General features: G+C 37.0%; 1 protein-coding gene across 2 annotated transcripts in view; it reads right to left on the bottom strand.

Moving 5' to 3' along the window:
- The window catches only part of PKHD1L1 (PKHD1 like 1), a 152,030-nt gene that overhangs the window by 36,233 nt on the left and 95,072 nt on the right, over positions 1 to 20,725 (bottom strand). For both annotated transcript variants that reach the window (XM_082434219.1, XM_082434220.1), the window contains exons 50-59: positions 20,294 to 20,485; positions 17,253 to 17,404; positions 16,165 to 16,324; positions 15,435 to 15,606; positions 11,290 to 11,378; positions 10,795 to 10,943; positions 9,101 to 9,230; positions 6,563 to 6,681; positions 4,361 to 4,490; positions 2,333 to 2,506 (exon numbers count right to left, since the gene is read on the bottom strand). In XM_082434219.1, the coding sequence (XP_082290345.1) occupies positions 2,333 to 2,506; positions 4,361 to 4,490; positions 6,563 to 6,681; positions 9,101 to 9,230; positions 10,795 to 10,943; positions 11,290 to 11,378; positions 15,435 to 15,606; positions 16,165 to 16,324; positions 17,253 to 17,404; positions 20,294 to 20,485 (1,467 nt within the window). The remainder of the gene's footprint in view (positions 1 to 2,332; positions 2,507 to 4,360; positions 4,491 to 6,562; positions 6,682 to 9,100; positions 9,231 to 10,794; positions 10,944 to 11,289; positions 11,379 to 15,434; positions 15,607 to 16,164; positions 16,325 to 17,252; positions 17,405 to 20,293; positions 20,486 to 20,725) is intronic.

Here is a 20,725-nt window from a genome sequence, read left to right as displayed (position 1 = left end):
AAAACTCCTTGTTATCTTTGGAGGATGCTTGGCAACCAACTCATTGTTTTGAAAACTAGTTAATAAGAGGAAAGAATCAAACATTTTTTCTATCTAAACTATCCTTCAGGGTAGTCAGTGGTCTGGGGAAGCCTCTCTTTAGAGAAATATTTGAGATTATAAATGAGGAGGGAATAGTAGAATTAAAATATCACCATCTTAAACCTCAGTGATTCAACAGATCCAGGCAATGATAATTAATAACTGCTAACATCACAAAAGGAAAAACAATCGTACATTATGTGCCTATTAATGGAAAAATAACAACCAACTATGAGGAATTAGAGCCTAAAAATTGAGTCCCGGTCTGGTCAGTTTGCTAGTTCTAGATTTTCTACTTATGCATAGAAAATACAAGGGAGGCAGGGACTAGTTAAATTCTAGGGATGCATCACTAAATTCAGACTATTAGAAACACTATAGGACAGATGACCTAACTTCTTTTATAAATAAATTGCAAGGAAAGAGAAATGAATTAGAGATTTAAGATTCATAACCAATTGCAACATGGATCTTATTTAGACCCCAATTTGAACAAAGACAGTGAAAGAGAAAGAAGGAAAGAAAGAAAGGAAGGAAAGAAAAGAAAGAAGGAAAGAGGAGGGGGAGGGGAAAGGGGAAGAGGGAAGGAGGGAGGAAGGAAGGGAAAGAAGGAATGAACTGGAGGATTCTGAACAATCATTTGATGTTTAGAAATAATTACAAACATTTTAAAATCTGATTCTTAGAGATGGTTTTAAAGAAGTCTTTTAGATTTACACACTGAAATATTTCTAGATGAAGTAATACATGGTTGCTTCATTCATAATAGCCAAGATATAGAAACAACCTAAATGTCTATTAATGGGTGAATGGATAAAGATGTGAGATACCTCCCTATCTATCTATCTATCTATCTATCTATCTATCTATCTATCTAAAACATTCCACTGTGTGTATACATATATCATATCATTCAGTCAGGAGTGAGAAAGAAGGAAATCCTGTCATTTGGGACAACATGGATGGACTTTGAAGGAATTATGCTAAGTGAGATAAGTCAGAGATAGAAAGATAAATGCTGTATGATCTCATTTATATGTGGAATCTAAAAAAGCTGAACTCATAAAAATAGAGAGTAGAAAGATGGTTACCAGGACCTGTGGGGTGGGAGAAATAGGGAGCTGTTTAAGGGTATAAACTTGTAACTAGTAGATAAATAGTCTTGGAAATATAATGTACAGCTTAGGGATACAGTAAAAACACCATATTATAAACTTCAAAGTTGCTAAGAGACTAGCTCTGAATTGTTTTCACCACACACACAAAAAAATAATAACTATATGACATGATAGAGATGTTAGCTAATGCTACTGTGGTAATCATATTGTAATATATAAGTGTATCAAATCAACACATTGTAGACCTTAAACTTACACAATGTTATATGTCAGTTATATCTTAAAAAATATATGCTTGCTGCTTCAAAATAATCCGTGGGCTTGAAGAAAATGGGTGAGCTCATAGATCAAACAAGACTGGCCAAAGTTGATACTTGTGGTAATTGGTGATGATAAGCATTATATTATACACTTCTCTATCCTTGAAATATATTTGAAATTTTCCTTCAAACAAAAATAACAAATCAGTGTGCTTGTTATGAAACGATTTCTGTTTGAGGGCAAGGTTGGGCTAGCTGTTACCTAAGGTCATTGTTAATTTGATAATTATTTTGTCTATAAAGATAAAATTAGTAGAATAATGTTAGGAATTTGGTTCTGGAGGGTGGCACCTGACTGCATAGTCCCTCTCAAGCCTTTATTTTTCAACGTGTTAAAAACAAGACATCAGGCCCAAAATGGAGTCACTTTTGCTAAGCCCTCCATCATCAAACAGACTTAATTACAGTTTCAGTTCTCCTGAAATGGAACCTTAAACCAGTCCATCATGAATTCCCTGATCAGCATTGGTTAGGTAATCTGCTTGATAAACCTCTGCCCCCTACAGGGAAAGTAACCTTGCAATAACCGATCCTCTTTTTTGCCTAGTAAAACTACCTTGTTCCTGCTCCCTTTTGCCTATAAAAATCTTTTATTTTGCACAGCTCTTTGACGCTCCTTTGTATCAGCTAGATTGGATGCTGCCTGATTCATGAATCCTTGAATAAAGCCAGTAAGATCTTTAAAATTTCCTCAGTTGGATTTTGTTTTTTAACACAGATGATCCTGTAAAGGAGTGAGGATTATTTAAGAACTAAACACAGAAGAGACCCTGCTATATTTCATTTAGAAAAATAAACTGGATTTGTACTAACCTTTAAATGTCACCGTGTTTTCAGTGAATGAGCTGACTAGGACGCGTGCACCAAAAGATTCCTTCAGCCAACCTGGATAATCCTCACCAAGTATTTTGATGTTCCTATTCAGTATCCCAACATCAGCTGCTAATGTGTAGCTCTGACCGGTTCCAGGAACATGGTATCTTTCAGCTGCAGCAGAAGGACAGTTAGATTATTACCAACACTAAGAAATACCTGTCTTTATTAGTTTCTCTGCAGCTCACAGACCACGTAACTTTCTAATATGCCAAAAGTCAACACAAATACATGAATTGATTAGAGTTATATGCTTAAATGTACACAGTTGGCAGTCGGAAGTTATACCTTTTTATTTATAAAATAAATATAATCAAAAGTATTTTTTCTATTTACAGCAAAAAGGTTATTATAATCAGCACTTACAAAGTTACTGCTTCATAGGTATTTTGCAAACACTTCAAATTATACACAAAAACACTCTTGTGAGACAAGTTGGGAAGCTTACTGTAATTTTAACAGATGAGGAAATGAGATAGACAAGTAAATGAACTTGCCCAGGGCCATGTAGACAATCAGCAATACGTAGGTATTACCTCTCCTGATGCCTAAACCTTGGTTTGTTCCTCTTTTCCTGTGACATATTTTGTATAATTCTTGTACAATTCTTATAAAGAATTGTACAATTCTTTATAAATATGTAGTAGTATATCAAACATAGTCTGTACATTTACATCTTAATAACTTTAAAACAGAACCTAGGGGCTTCCCTGGTGGCGCAGTGGTTGGGAGTCCGCCTGGCAATGCAGGGGACGTGGGTCCGAGCCCTGCTCCAGGAAGATGTCATGTGCCGCGGAGCAACGAGGCCAGTGCGCCACGGCTGCTGAGCCTGCGCTCTGGAGCCCGCGAGCCACAGCTGCTGAGCCCACGTGCCACAACTACTGAAGCCCGCGCGCCTGGAGCCCGTGCTCCGCAGCAGGAGAGGCCACCGCCGTGAGAGGCCGGCACGCCGCAATGAAGAGTGGCCCCTGCTCGCTGCAGCTGGAGAAAGCCGGTGTGCAGCAGCAAAGACCCAACACAGCCAAAAATAAATAAATAAATAAAATAAATTAAAAAAAAAACAGAACCTAAATTACATTCTACGTTTCTAGAAGTCTTACCCAAAACTTTAAGACAAGCAGGTACATTTCAAACAGAGAGAAGTGTTTGGTACTTTAAATGAAAGAATCTATACTGTCGAACTTCAAACACTATTTTACGATTAAAATGTTCTTCAAAGAAACCTTTTTCTTTTGATTTAAAGAAAAAATACGTGATATAGAATGATAGACAGGTGCTTCTATCAAAATACCGCTTTAAAAAGTTCTTTTAAGTTTCTTTTTCATGCAGGTCTGATATCCACCAGTGCGTAATGCCGCCTTAGCTGTAGCTCTCAGGAGCATCAGAAGTATCTGAATGGCTTTTCTAACGTTACACTCCTGTCTGCTTCCACTTCCTGGGATTCAGATGAAGGTAGCATGTGAAATGGGGAAAGGCTGGGTGCTGGGAAAGCCCTGATCCTACAAGTTGAAAGATCACCTTCAGTTGATTCTGATTAACTCCTTCTTTCCTTGAGAATTAGAGTTTTACCATTTTGCTGTAGCTTGTCTAAGTGCAGTTACCGCTGAGGAATGTGTCAATGAAACAAATCAGGACAAAGATGCTCTTGGATCAAGGGTTCTCAAATTTCAGTGTGCGTATGAATCTCTAGAAGCTTGCCTAAAACAGAAAGTGTCAGCCTTATCCCATAGAATGTAATGGTCACTGCTGAATATTTGCTGAATGAATTAATACACACAGCAGGGACTCTTTGCAGCCAACACACAAACAGTACCATCCTTTGGGTACCAGTGCCAACCTAAGTGAAATGCTCCTCTAAAAATCTGAGATGTTTTATCAAATGATGTAATTACAGAGGAGAGCACTAAACTGTGAATATTTCGAGACATTTTAATTATATATCTATTTGGTTAAAGAACAGCCACTTACCAAAGTGAGTATAGGAAAGGGTATCATTGAGAATGAGAATTTTGTGATCATGCAGGATTTTAACGATACTTCTAATTTCAGTCTGGTGGAAATCATAGCTTGTGGTTGTTATCACAATCTCTTCTCCTTCCTTAGAAAAATTCAAGTGCCAAATTCAAGAACAATTTAAAAAATAGGTTTATATTTCTTAATAACTATTAAACAATTCTAATTTAACTTACATTGGTTACAACCATGGTATTATCAGAGAGAACAAATCATACATTTAGGTCTCTAAAATAAATATGCTTTTGTTTGATAGCAAGAATTCTATATTTTGAATTATCTCAACATTTCCTTAAGTTGAATTCAGTCACTTAATAAAATCATAGGTGATATACATTTTTAAAATTAGATATATCAAAGCAAATATATTCACATTTTTATTAAAAATTGGTCAGGATAATATTCTTAAGACTTAAAAAATTCCCCCCAGATTTTTTTTTTTACACAGTTAACTATCACTGGATATTCCTGAAAGGTAAGAAAGGCAGAGATAAGTGACAGAGCGAGGTTAAGTCTTAGAATCTCTGTATATCATATATGACAAGCTCCTCTTTGTCAACCAAGTCTCCGCTCAAAAGTACTTGCAGGGGAGGAAAAAGAACTTTTTCCTCTACCCTTCCAAGTTCTCAGCTGGGACCCCTGTAACAAAAGTCATTAACAAGAGAAAAGCATATAGATTTATTCAATATAAGTTTTACATGACACGGGAAATGAAGACCTGAAGAAATGGTTAAACCTGAGCATTTTTATGGAAGAGTGGAGAGTAGAGGAAAATTGTGATAGGGTATGAGCTAAGTGTAGGAAACTGGGAGAAACAGCAAGGGTTGGCCATTCAGATTCTTCTCTGTGTCACTTTGTCTCCAGAGCTGAGGATGTCTCTTTCCTCTGGGTATAAGGAGGGCAACTGTCACATGAAGGTTTTGTGACCTGCTTCAGGGGAAAGCCAGAAAGTCCTTCCTGCACGTGCAGAAGTTTCTTCCCTTAAAGTATTCATATTTTGGGGTAGCATGTCCTGAACCCTGTCATACCCTTGAGAGAGGCTTTCTCTGGCCACTCTATTTAATGTTATCTGCCACCCTCTACCATGGCAGTCTCTATCATACCTGTTTTATTTCCTTCATCACAAAGATTATAATCTGAAATAACACACATTTATCTGTTCATTTAGTGTCTGCCTCTCCCACTTCGATGCAATTTCCCCTATAGTTTGACCAATTTCTTCACAAATGAATCCTCTATGCCTAGAAAATGTCTGACATTAGGCTAAATATTAATTATATAAATAATAGGCAGAAAATATTAAGTAGTTAAATACTAATAAATGATAATTGGATAAATAATAGGGATATTTAAATCATTTAATCACCTTTTAAAAAGTAATCACACCTCAACTATCACAAATACGAATATATTGTAAGTAGCTTATAATAACTCTCAATAAATCCTCCTTCTATTTACTGATTTTACACTACATTAAGAGAGCCAACCCCATATGTTTTGATGATTTGTATTCATTTACTCATACTAAGCCTCACTTTGTTCTGTGACTTTATAGCTTATTCTCAGCAGAAAGGAACTGGCTGAAATCTGAGAGCCCAGAAAAGTAATCCATCCATTTCCTTGACCCTTTAGCATTAAAAAGAGTATTTGTAAAACATGTGAGTCTGTGGCCTATGCAAGCCTGTGAGTGTAGTAGAGATCGGAATTGTCACCATTCATATTTTACCAAAATCTCTTATTTAACTCAGGCATGTTCTGAATATCACTGGGCATCAGGATTTGTTTTCTTCCCAAATGCTTAACATGTAAAATCACAAATTAGAAGTAAAGAGATAACCAAGATAACAATAAAATATATTTAAAATAATTCCTTTTTCTGTTTTGCAAGAATTTGTAAATAAATATTTTTCACCCCCAAACTTTCATATTTTCCTTTCATAACTAATATAATGTTCTTTATATGTTCTGGAGAACCTTTGACACCACAATTTTTAAATGCCTGCTATCAAGTCAGCTTTTTGAGTGCAGCTAATTGCAAAACATACATTTCTCTTCTGGTTAATCATGTGACTAAACAAATGTCCACTGGGATAAAGAAGAAACCTTAAGTTGACCCATGGCATGTTTTCACTTTCCACCACGTAGTAATTCCTCTACCTGCCAATCCACAGCATCCGTCAGAGAGAGGACTTTGGAACCTGCCTCTGCGGTTTCTGAGAGCTTAGTTTTATATATCGAACGTGGAATTCCATGAAGATCCAGCTCACCAAACACCCCTGCAGGAGAAAAACACACTCCTATTTATTCACTGCATAGAACTGAGTTACGTGCTAGTATAAAATGAAACAGTTAGTAGATATATTTTAATAAGCGATTGAACATTTTAGAATGAATGGAAAGAATTGGGGTTATCTGCTCAGGGCTATATAAGAAGGCTTTGGCCCTTTGCCCTACTTCTAGGAATCTGGTCCCTATAAATTGAATTAGTATACAAGGATACATCAATGAGGATGCTTGATACAACAATATTTGGAAATATTAGAAAAACTAGAATTAATCCAAATGTATATCATTATAAGAATGAAGGAGTAAATTAGAATATATTACTAATACTGTAGTGTAATATGCTATAAAAATGAAGAGTGTTACATGTTAAGTATCGATCTGGAAAGATATTCATAATATGTTAACAAGAAAATTGCACAGTAATATATTTACTTTGACCATGTTTTTGTATAAGGCACCACAAGTCATTTTATGTAATATGAATACAGGCATAGATAAAAAGCATGAAAAACACATGTAAAAATTGCTAATGTTAGTTTCCTCAAGGGGAGAGTAGAAGATGTATGTTTTCTCTTGATATTGTTCTGTGTTGCTAGAAATGTTATTTTTGAAATAAAAAAATAAACACATAAAAGCAAAAAAAAATTTTTTAAGACTGAATTTGTCTGCCTCAGGAAATTTTTCTTTAAGATTTGAATCTGTCTGTCTCACAAGAGCTAATTCAATTTTAAGCCACTTTTTAATCCCCTTTTTTATTGTCACTGATTTGGAAATTGTACATCGGAGCAACTGAAGCACATTTATGTGTCTTTTAAATAAATATGCAGTGGTATTAATAAAAGCAGTTATTTATTAGGACCAAATTAAACCCTCTCAGGTCCTTTGCTTTCTAGGCTCGAATAGGAATACGTACAGCCACACAAATGCAACCGGAAAATTAAAACTTAGCAACACTTGTGACTGGATAACTGATAGTGAGGCAGGAGACATAAGGGCCCCCAGGACAAATGGTTTGAGTTCATTCCTTGCGGACGGATACTCTGAGGTGGGAATAACAGGACAATTGAGAGAGGAGGCTGGGCCCTGCCCAGGTAGAAGATAAGAGACCACATATTCTTCATTCTTTTTTTTTTTTTTTCTTTATATCTTGGTGCTTTTATTTTTATGGAGTAAGTTTCTTCACTTGGGTCAGTATATTTTAAATTTGATACTTTCAGAATATTTTCCTATTACCATCAGCAATACATAAGTGTTGTTTCCTTGAATTCTCGCCAGTCTTTCTTTTTTTTTTTCACACACACACACACTGTATTTTATTTTTACAAGAGATAAATAGACTGACACCAAGCATTGTAAATGGATGACCACAACAAAAGCAACAATGATTGCAATTACCAAACACGAAACACACTCATATTATGTCATAATATTGACATTCAGTCCAGTAATCCTCCACTGTAACAGCTCCTATACTTTGCAGTGAAAATAGAAGTCAGGAGACCTCCCTGACTATACATGAGCAGAAAGGCTCCTTGGAGGTCAAAAGGGGAGTGATTCTAAGCAATAGCAACTAATGCTCACTACCCATAGGCCTCTTCGGTAGAATCCATCTTGGCTAAGAGATGCACGCGCATACATGGGAAAATCCTAAGATACACCAAATACGGACTCTGAACCAGGCAAATCAAAATGATTGGTCAAAGGAAACAGGGAAGAAATGCCCCATAAAAGTGATTCAAAGTGCCATGAGGGCACGACTCTCTGAGTCCACCCGTGCGTCTATCCAAAAGTACTGTACTCTTTTTTTCTCTTAATAAACACTTTACTTGTGTCACTACTTTCCGTCTTTGTGGGAATTCTTTTTCTGCAAAGCCGTAGGGCCAGGGCCTTGTCACTGACCACTGGTGTAGTGGCTAGGATTTGGTGCTCTCACCACTGTGACCCGACCTCAATCACTGGCGGGGAACCAAGACCCTGCTTCAACACCCGAGATCAATAGCACAGCCAACCGATCCACAGATTTTTAATACTGTGTAGGAATAATACATAACAAAGTTACCTTTTAGGGGAAAAGTACTAAAATATGAAAAATATTATTGCTTATATAAAAGAAAGATTACAAAGAAAACCAGATTAGAGATAGAATATACATATGGAGTGATTCATTAATGTTAGTGTTGCAATAAATTACATTTTGGAAATATGCACATCTGTATCTATTTTAATGTGACATGATTTAATTTTTTAAAATCTCAGCAACTTTTATAACCTGTTCCTACAAATCAATGTCTGTGAAAACTTCTGAAACCATAATAACATCATGAACTCATAACAAGTCTTTTAGTGCTACATGTTCTAAAGTAGATTTGCAAAACTAATATGACTCTTTTGGTATCTGGAAACACATACCTAGGACCTTTGATCCTTGATTTGGTCCTTCTGGAAGAGCCCACTCTGGAGTAGAACGATTCCCTCTAAGAACAATCTGTAATTCTCCTTTAAAAGGGTTATCTTCCCAGCCACCAATTAATCTACCTCCCTGCAGTGAAGCAGAAAATTGTTAATACTTCAAAACTGAGCAGGAAAAATTTCCCCATAAAAAAGGAATTAGGGGGGCTTCCCTGGTGGCGCAGTGGTTGAGAGTCTGCCTGCTAATGCGGGGGACACGGGTTCGTGCCACGGTCTGGGAAGATCCCACATGCCGCGGAGCGGCTGGGCCCGTGAGCCACAATTACTGAGCCTGCGCGTCTGGAGCCTGTGCTCTGCAACAAGAGAGGCCGCGATAGTGAGAGGCCCACGCACCGCGATGAAGAGTGGCCCCCACTTGCCGCAACTAGAGAAAGCCCTCGCACAGAAACGAAGACCCAACACAACCAAAATAAATAAAATAAATAAATTAATATTTAAAAAAAAAAGGAATTAGGAAGACTGGCAGCCTCCCCTAGTAAAAATGAATGAATTTTTGTTTTACAAAGAACAATACTGTAACTAGAAGTGACCTTAATTTAACCCATCCACTTTGGGATGGGCAGTTTAAATGATTTTTCCAAGGTCAAATTCAACATCTACTTACTGTCAGAACTGGACCTGAAACTGAGACCTCCTAAAACCTAAACTAGTGCTTGAACAGATCACACTGTACTTTAAAATAATGCAGTATATATAAAATATACTCTTCTATTTATATCTAAGCTATGTTATTCATGAGCCATCACTGTTAATAAAAATTGCTATTACTAAATGCTTGCTGATTCTATGCCAGGCATAACATGCAAGGCTTTACATATTTTATATCATTTAATCTTTACACTAAACCCATGAATTGGAATTACTATTCTCATTTCATAGGTGAGAAAACTGATGCTGAAAGAAGTCAAATAACGTAACCTGTTACCAAACTATTAAACAGTGAGGTAAGGATTCAATTGTAGCATTAATTTACCTCTAAGCTCTGTATCTAACCAAAATACCACACACCTTTAAAGCATTAAAGGCCTAGTTTTATGAAAGAAAGGCTCCCACTTATTTTTTACTGGTGCTTAATAGCTTTTTGGTTAAGCTATTCTTTTAAATGAACACCAATAAAAGACTGACAGAACAATTAAATTACATGTTCAAGACCATCTGAGGTTTATGAGAGAATGAGGTGATTATTCCAAACAACTGACATTTTTTTATTAGTCTGCTCCTGGTTTTCATAATCCCATCTACATTCATTCATTTTAAGAAATACTGTTTGCTTTCTTAAAAAAAAAGGCTTGAAATCTTTTAATTTTTTTCCTCGGAACTCCAGTGGATTCTCTGTTAGTTGCAGCAAGCTGTGAGTTTAGCTTTACCTAATAATAATACAAATATTCTAAAGGATTGAAAATGAGCAAACCTCACACTAAAAAGTAGCATGATAATTACTGCTTTAGGAATGTGTCATTAATATTTAAAGGAGAGCAGAAATATATTGAACTTAGGCTTGCATTTCATGGGGTAGAGCCAGTTGTGTTTTAATCACATCAGGTGCATATGCTTTCTTATAATTTGCTTAGTAAATCTCCAACATTTTAGCATTTGGCTAATAAGGGTATAAATTATAAGACTGTCACTCTTACCTGCAGTGATATGTAGGTAGCATTCAAAACAACTTTTCTATAAGAAGACTCTGCAGCTCCCACATTATGCTTATCTTCCAATTCTAGAACCCCCCAAATAACGAGTCTTTCCATTGGTGGAATATCTGTGTCTGCCACAATCCATGTTCCTATAAAACAAGACTTTAATATAAGGAATATAACATAATCCATAGACTATAGCCTATAGATAAAACACTGACAGCCCTATCAGTGAGTCCTAATTTTGAAGTTCGTGAGCTTTTTTCCACACAACGACTAATTCTTGTCTCTCTCAGAAAATCTATTATTCTTAATATTCCGGTTTAAATCCACATAAAACCCAGAAGCGACGTCTGACATCCAGGACACGACAACTGAATCCATCTCTTCACATTTTCTCTTTCTCCAAGGCGTGCTGCATAAAGGTATCTACCCTAACTGCTAACTATTGTGGTATAAACACAGCATTTTATTTATTTACATTTATGCATTTACCTTCAGGAATAACAACATTTGCTCCTGGGTGAGGTATGGTATAATTATTTTCTCGAGATGACTGCCAAAAAGAATCATTTGACCATAAGCTGAAAAGAGAAAAGAAGTATTTCCATTAAGTTTTATCTCTGTATATTTAATGAGCATCTCCTTAGAGTGTAGCACTATACTAGATGTTTTAGGGATGACAGAATGCAAATTGGATAGTTTGTAATTCCAGTAAATACACAAGCTAATGTATGCTATTAGTAAAGTACTCAACACACACAATTACATATACAGTTTTTTCTCCACTGAAGAAAACTTCCTTTCCACCCACAATACGAATCACATTTTCTCCTACTAAATCCTTATTGTGATACCCTAATTTTGTCTAAAATGTAAATAACTTAACTTCCTTATAAGATTTCACATGGTGGAAAAGTGAAAAGAAATGCATCCTTTGTCCATTTAAAGACCCTTACATATGGTGCTATTTCATAGGGAAAGGGACAGGAGGGTATATAGTTGGCTAGATTCTATGAAGGGAAGGCTGGAAGAATGGTCTGTGAATAGGCAATGGTGGGTCAATGAGGGTAAGCCGCTGGGCTGGGGGCAGGACGGCAGGTCTATAACCAGAGTGAAGGTTACATTACATTGAAATAAATATGGAAAGCACAGTTGGAAGAGAGACGGTCTCCACTTTCCATCACTATGCCTGCTTGAAACTATCTCAGTGCAAATTGTTACAAAGAATGTTATTATAAAGTTGATTGCATTTTCCCATTTAAAAATGTTCACAGGGGTTGCTCTCCTGACCTAGTAAAAATGTTTAAAAATTCTATGATACTAATGCAGGAATTTTACAAATAACCAAAACAGTTTGTTTCGTTAAAAGTATATTTTTATCACACATTTGAATTACTAAGCTGTATTACTAAAAAATCTGTTGATCAAAAATCCTGTCATAAAAATTTTGTCTTCATGGATTTAAAAGAGGTTAGCAATTAAACGATCATTTAGGATTATTTAGATTCACAGTAATACATTTTTCATGACGCAATCTCAATGGTTTATTTAAAGGTTGTATCCATCTAACTAAATAAATTCATCAGGATTGTGCAGATTCAATAGTTGAGTTCATCTAGCTTTTCTCAAGCCTTTCATTCTTATCCCCAGCAGCACTATACTACATGTTATATTCTTCTTCTAATTGCCCACTGTTACGATCAAAAAAGCCCAGTACTTCTTAAACTAAGCATTTGTGTGTTGTGTAGCTAGACCTGTATATTCTAGTCCTGAGGTACCAGTTTTGGATCAAGATTCTGTTTGTTTTCACTGATAGCTATTTGCAAAATACCAATTAATAATTCCAATTATAGCTATTTCCAGTGAGCAGAACTCACATTGTGAGAGGAAAAACACCTATCCTATGACATATACATGTAGTGTATCAACACATACCTCTATCACATCCTGGTCTATACCAGTCTAAATCTATTAATGAGTCATAATAAATATTAAGTAAATATTGAATAATTTTATCTACCTTAGACTATCTAGGGCTTTTTGGCCAATAACCTTTATGGCCTGTATTTCTTCTGAAGTTCTCTAGACTCTTTTTATGAGCCTCCCTGCTTTCTCTACTGCCCCTCTGTTACACAGAGTAGTAAAAGTGGCCTTTTCAAAATGTAATGTCACTTATCAGCTGAAACATTTAAAGGCTTCTCATATTTCGTAACACTAACTGCCTGCATGACCTGAATGGTCTGATTTCCACTTATTTCCAATGCTATGCCCAGGCCACTCTCCCCTGCTCACAAGGGTCCAGCCATGCAGATTTCCTCTCAGTTCTTGGATATGCCACACTCTTTCCCACATCAGGGCCTCTGCCCAAGTTGTCCCCTTGGCCTAGAACCCAACCTTCACACAGCCAGCTCTTCCTCATCCTTTGGCTCTCAGCTAGAATATCCCCTCCTTTGAGAAGTTGTTCCTAACCATCCACCCAAAGGAGGCCCCTGCCATGTTGTTTTCTGTCCCAGCCCCTTATCCATTCCCTTTACAACCTTTATCACAACTCAAACTCACGTGCTTTATTTTCTGTTTACTTTTTTGTTTGTTTGCTTGTGTTGGCATCTGTCTCTTTGGACAGAATGTGAGTGTTATGGGGGCAGGGACCACATCTATGTTGTTCACAACTGAATCTCAGAGCTCAGCACAGTGCCTGGCACATAGCAGGTGCTATTTTTTAATGGTTGAATGAATATATAAACAAATTCAATTATTATTCTTTTGTGCAACATTATCGCAGAATCTGTATATTCTGAAATCGTAATTCACTTAATAAATAATATTGATTTGTACTTGATGCACAGTAGTGGGCTCTTACGTGCCCACTAATTGTTAACTTTTATCATCACCATCGTTATTTGTATGGTTATTATTTGCCCATAAGGGACACAAATATACTTCAAATCAGGATCATGACTTTAAGGGTCTTAAAGACTAGTACTGTTGTGTACTAGTACCATCATGTATGGTAATTACTATAATATAAAGTAGAAAGTTATGTTTCATATGAGAAATAAAGGTAAAGGACTTTATAAGTTTCAAAGACAGAAAAATTATTTTTAACTAGAAGACTTAATATATATTTAGGAAATTGAATATTTGAAATAAAATTAAATAAGTTGTATTATGAGACTTGACCAAGACTGTTATTCTAGTTAAAATATGATACAAATGAACTTATTTATAAAACAGAAGCAGGGCTTCCCTGGTGGTGCAGTGGTTGAGAATCCGCCTGCCAATGCAGGAGACACAGGTTCGCGCCCTGTTCTGGGAGGATCCCACATACCATGGAGTGGCTGGGCCCGTGTGCCACAGCTGCTGAGCCTGTGCTCTAGAGCCCACGAGCCACAGCTACTGAGCCCGTGTGTCACAACTGCTGAGGCCCGCGCACCTAAAGCCCGTGCTCCGCAACAAGAGAAGCCACAGCAATGAGAAGCCCGCGCACTGCAGTGAAGAGTGGCCCCCCGCTTGCTGCAACTAGGGAAAGCCTGTGCGCAGCAATGAAGACCCAATGCAGCCAAAAATTTTTAAAAAACCAAAAAAACAGAAGCAGACTCGCAGACATAGAAAACAAACTTATGGTTACCAAAGGGGAAAGGGGGCGGGGAGGGATAAATGAAGAGTTTGGGATTGTCACATACAAGCTACCATATATAAAATAGAAAAACAAGTATGCACAGGGAACTACAGTCAATATCTTGTAGTAATCTATAATGGAAAAGAATGTGAAAAATGTATATATATATAACTGAATCACTTTGCTGTACACCAGAAACTAACACAACACTGTAAATCACCTATACTTCAATAAAAAATAGGGCTTCCCTGGTGGCGCAGTGGTTAAGAATCCGCCTCCCAATGCAGTGGGCCCGGGTTCAATCCCTGGTCTGGGAAGATCCCACATGCTGTGAAGCAACTAAGCCCGTGCGCCACAACTACTGAGCCTGCACTCTAGAGCCCGTGCGCCACAACTACTGAGCCCACGCACCTAGAACCCTTGCTCCACAACAAGAGAAGCCACCGCAATGAGAAGCCCGCACACCACAAAGAAGAGTAGCCCCCGCTCGCCGCAACTAGAGAAAGCCTGCATGCAGCAACGAAGACCCAAAGCAGCCAAAAATAAATAACATAAATAAATAAATTTATTTAAAAAAATAAATAAAAATAAAAACACTCACATACACAGACACAAAAAGACAGTTATTCTAGAGAAAGAGATGCCACCTGCTAAGAAAGCATTGTATCAATGAGGACACAGTTTCTGGTGCTGTTGGAAGTTTGTGATCTCAGGTAATTCACTTAAGGTCTTCAGGCTTCAGCTCTCTCACCTATATAATAAGGGAGTTGGTCTAAAAATCCAGATCTAACGTTCTGCAAGTATGAGATTCCCAGTAACTTTCACACATAATTTTTGTGAGATTTTTTTCCATTTTGTCATCAGGGTGGTTGTAAGGCTCAAGTGAAACAATGAGTGTGGAAGTGCTTTGGGACCTACTGTGCAGGAGGAGGGCACCAGTATCTCAGCCAGGATGACATATGGAAAGGATGTTGTGAAGATCTACTGAAGTATATTAACGAACAAAAGGCCTGTATACTTATATGTGGCTGGTCGCTTCTTGGGAATTGGTTTTCTTGATGGAGGATGTACAGGAAAGCAATCCTGGAGAACACAGCAGTAAGCTTGGAAATTAATAACAACATCCTTCACATCAGGATCCAGGGTCCCAGAAATGGACTGGCTCTGATGAAGGCCATTTTTTCCTGACACTGAAAGTGAAGTAAAAGCAGTTTAAACTAACATGATGATCAAAATACTTGAATGTAAACAAAATATGGCAATTTGAAAATATTCTTTAGATAGTAACTTGGTATAATTCAAATGTATGGAATAGGTATGAAAAAATTCTGACAAAATGCACATGTCTGATTAAGAAGCAGAGTCAAAATACCTTGACAAAAACAAATATTTTAGAACTCGATTAAACTGTACTCTTAAATATTTTTATTTTCCAAAAATAATTAAATAATAAAAATGGAAACAAAATATATGACAGTTCATTGTACTCATTTCCTCTAATTTTGTGAAATAAATGTTGGGGCTAATTATGAGTGTTGGTGCTACCTCCAAACATAAAATGTAAGTTATAAATTCAAGTCAAGCCTCTTCCAGGGTAAATTTAGTCTCCATTCTTTAATTCAACAAACATTTATTGAATCCTGCTATATACAAGGCACTATATAACACATTTGCCCAGTAAGCAATTTTTCTCCTCCTTTAGATGAAGCAATAGATAAAACAATCACTTTTGCCTACTGAATACATACCCAGGTAATATAGAGTACTCGTGTTTGCTTCAAGGTGCCAGTCTCCATTCTTGCTAGTATTCCAATTCAATGGATTTGAAGAGCCATTCCTCATATCAATGATATTAAACATATCAGGATTTTGAGTGAAGTTATGAGATATGATTACATAATCTTCTTCCTATAAAAGTTTGCAAAAAATGTGACTTGTTTTATATGCTAATATCCTGTATAACATACACTAATTTTGATGACATTAATTAATTAACCCCATATTAAAACTTAACTTTTGGTTTTAGTTTGGTTTTCATCTTGCATTTATATTTTGTTTATTAACATTTCACCTGTCTATGGTAATAACGCTAACTCTATCACTAAGGCAATGAAAGTCTTTCTTTCTCTCTCTCTCTCTATATATATATACACACATACGTATATATGTATACATTCAGAGAATATTTAATTTCTATAATGTTTCAAAACATCTGAAACAGTGCTAGGTATTGTTTTTTTTGCTGCCCGTAGGTAGTACAAGTAGAAGAACGTGAACAGGGATGAAAACACCCAATTCAGGATACTGGTGACCATTAGCAGTGAAGAGTGGGGATTGATTTCAGAGTAAGCCATACAGAGGACTTCCACTTCACCTAAAAATGTTTATTTCTTAAAAAAAATCTGAAGTACATAGTCACAGAATGTTAGATTCAGACAGAGCTAGGTGGTGGGTATATAGGACTCGGCCTGTTATTTTCTGTATTTGCTATATTTCATAATACAAATAATAAAGCCCTTAACTGGTACCCAAAACATCATAAGCACTGAATAAATGTTAGTTATTATCATGGTAATAATAACAGGGCACAAGCTTAGTACTACAGGAATGTGGCAGAAAGATGGCTTGCTTCTGATTCTTAAAGGAGGGGTTTTTTTTTGGCTTGCTTCTGAGATTTAGGATGGGTCATGAAAAGTGTGCAGGACTTTACCAGGTCAATATGTGAGGCAAGGGCATTCTGGGCCTCACAATTGGTGTAAGGATGAGTGTGTGGGCTGCTTTTGAGTAATATGCAATCAAAATTATTAGAAGATGGATTATGCAACTCTTTGTTTACCTTAAATCCATAGAATGTTGACGTATACGAAATGTTGGTTATGTGAGCTACACTTTTAAAATACCAGTTAATGTGCTTTGCATTTGGAATCAGAGCCATCCATCCAGACATATGAGTCAGTCGTTTCTTCTGAAAGGGAACAATGCTTGTGCCTATAGAACATAAAACAAATCACAGTAATCTCTACATCTAGAAAATTCCTTCTGTTATGAACAAGTGCAAAGGTAAATATTACTCTAGTCTACGGAAGTCTCTAAAGAGGTCAGTATAGTATTTCATTACTTATGTTCTAAATGTCTTTGTTTACCTGAAGGCCCCACTGTTCAATATCACACTTAACTGAAACATAAAATGCTTTCTCACTTGGAATTCTGAATTCAGATGGAGCCTTTATTCCTTAGGGAAAAATAAAATTGAACTATGATGACAATAATGACCACTAAGACAAAAGTGCTTAAATATATCAATACAATTTTTAAAATACATTGATCTAAAACATAATTCCATTTATATTCTTTTAAGAACTTAATTCTCCAGAATCCTTGATCTGCAAAGTATGCAAATATAAGTCCAGAACTTTATTAGATTCTCCTATATGGGTTGTGTTAATCAAAATCAGTCTACCAAGTATGAATGGAAAACTTTGATTCAGAGCCCTTAAGGAACTAGACTAAAGTAGACCTACCTCTAACACTGGCCATGATACCCTAAATTTTGTGAATGATGAACTTGGAACCTGAACTACCTATTATGGGAAAAAAATTTAATTTGAGAGAATGCCTGACAACTTCAGTTGAAGATCTGAAAAGATCTCTCACAATATAAAGAAAAACATCTGTGATTAATGAATTAATTCTATTTTTTCCTTTGCCTTCTCTCCTTCTTTTCATCTCTGATTGAATTTTATGTTAAATTTGCAACCTCTTCCCTTACAAAGTTAGGTGGAAGAAGCTAGGAGCAAGATTACAAAATAAACTGCCATTCTTTTCCTTTGGGGATAAGGCAAAACAAATTCCAGTATCAAGGAGGAACAAATTCTTTGGCTTATGAATTAGCATTAAGTTTTGAAAAGCCCATGACCAGAGGCACTAAAAACTCACAGTTTAAGACGACCTGCAGAGTATGAGAAGAACCATGATAATTTGGATTATTCAGCAAATATCCACTCCTCTCCCCTCTTTGAGGGCAGAATAGACTTCCCTGCTCTGTGGATACTGGGTGACTTCTTTGGTCCATCAGCTATTAGCAGAACTGACAGTGCAAAGACTTAAAAGTGCTTGCTGGGTGAAACATGCCCTCTTGAGCCTCTGTCACTGCAATGCAAAGAGGCTCCCCCAGGAGAATAGTGGGTAGCATACTAAGGTGACCTTTGGCATATGCAGACAGAAAAATTATATAGATCTTGGGGGACAGAAATCTAATTCAAGTTACCCAAGTGGAAATTTGCTACCTCTTACCTATTCCCTAGATCCAAGCCAATTCACAGACTGGAAGCAGCTCCACAGAGTGGGAGAAATCTGTGGCCATTTATCAGGCTACTGCACACTAAGGAGAGGAAACTATCCAGACCTTCCAAGAGCTGTTAGCTTCTGGCTCTGAACTGAAACTAACCCTCAGACACCCTAATGTCACCATGGTCTACCAGCTGGAGTGGCAGCTTATGAAGGCCAGGCCCTAGAATGTGCCTTTGCTCAGTCTCATGCCTGGTCCACTGAGGCCACTGGCTCATCTTATGGTTATTCCTCCAGTTCCAAAATGTATAGTGGGAAGAGGCATAGAACTTTGTTTGGAAGAAGGGCAGAAGTTGAAATTCTCACAAGAAATATCCTTCCAAGAGGATCTGATAACATGGAGTGGAAATAACAAAACCCCAGCATGTCCTGATGGATTTGACCCAGCTATAATTTTAGCAGTTATAATATGGCTGGTATAATTATGCTACACGTTTTCAAAATTCACTTGATTCACATAATTTTAGTTTCAAATTGCAAGTTTCTACCTTGTAAATATGATTAAATGTGGAAATTTGGGAACGCTGTCATCAAGAAGCTACATCATTTAGATTTATGCAGAAAATGTAGAAAACTGTATTTGAGAATCATCTGATAGCAAATGTTTGATTCATCAATGCCTTTCCTATTTTCCAAAATCTGCAGTCTATCAGAACAGTGATATGAGAGTGGATTAATTGTAGATAGATATTTTAACTAATATTTCATAGACAGATGATGGATGAGTGGATGAATGGATGGATGCAATGATATAAAGATCTGAGCCAATCAGGGCAGGCCAGGTCAGATGTGATGAGAATAGATATACTTAGTAACTGGAAGAATTCCTAATGGAGGGAGGGAAAATCACACAGGAAGGACTGAGTGAACACTCTAGGAACCATGCCCCCCCACTCTGTTACCAAGATAAAAGAAAAGCAATTCTAAATCCTTGAGGGGGGAAAATGCACATATTAACGCCACAGTGAAAAATCTGAGACATGTGAGAATCAGGGTTATTACCATATCCCCATTTAACTTGCTTGTCTGGCTGGTGCATATGCCAGATGCATCATGAATAATGACAGTAAATTAATGCAATCTAGTCAGGCAATGATGTCAAGCGCATCTGGTGTTCCAGGTACATTAGCTTTACTGAAACAAATCAGTAAATCAACAGTCTCTGTGCAGCTATTGACCTAGCAGATGCTCCCCCCATCCTATTTCAATCAGCAAAGATAATCAAAATAATTTGCTTTCAGTGGCAGAAAAAATGGTATATTTTTACTGTCTTGATCCTGAAGCTACGTCAGCTTTCCTGCTGTCTGTCATAATATTGGCTGGAGGTTCCTTAATCAGCAGAATGTCATGCTGGTCCATGCGTTTATTCAATACTCCTCACCAGCCCATTTTGGGGTGTGATATTTGTTTCCTGCCTGGCTTCTGACTGATATAAATATTATGCTTTTCCCAGTGTTCTCAAGAAGATGATGATGAAAATTGAGGAAAACGTATTTAAATGAGTGGTTTAAATGATTGTGTTCTACTTACCGAAGGAGTCTGAGAGAACCACATCCTTTTCAAGCAGAGACACTGGAGAAGGCTTGTTGAATGCCAGCCGGTGGAAGCTGACTGAGGCGTCACAGACAGACCCAGGGAATCCTATGCTCCACTCGGCTTCTTGACTGCAGTGAGAAGGGTCCAGCAATGAGCTGTGTGGAATGACGGTGTGTCCTTTGTGACCTAGGAAATGAACACAAACAGCCGACTTCTTATTTCATGTTAGAAAGCTAAAAAGCCAAACTGTCCAAAACATACATTTACTATAACCCATAGTGCCATGAATATAATCTAAAAGAGTAAGTTCCTGGGTTTTTTTTTTTTTTGGCATGGGGTAAGGGGACCTCTACAAAGGCTTTGCAGTGGACTCTTCTGTCAGGGAGCTTATCATGGATGCAGCTGAAACATGGGATCTGAAGCACC

The sequence above is a fragment of the Balaenoptera physalus genome (assembly GCF_965194825.1).
Source record: "Balaenoptera physalus genome assembly, chromosome: 17".
In the NCBI taxonomy this organism is placed as follows: domain Eukaryota; kingdom Metazoa; phylum Chordata; class Mammalia; order Artiodactyla; family Balaenopteridae; genus Balaenoptera; species Balaenoptera physalus.
Note: the sequence above shows the minus strand (reverse complement) of the source record. Positions and strands in the feature narration are given on the sequence as shown.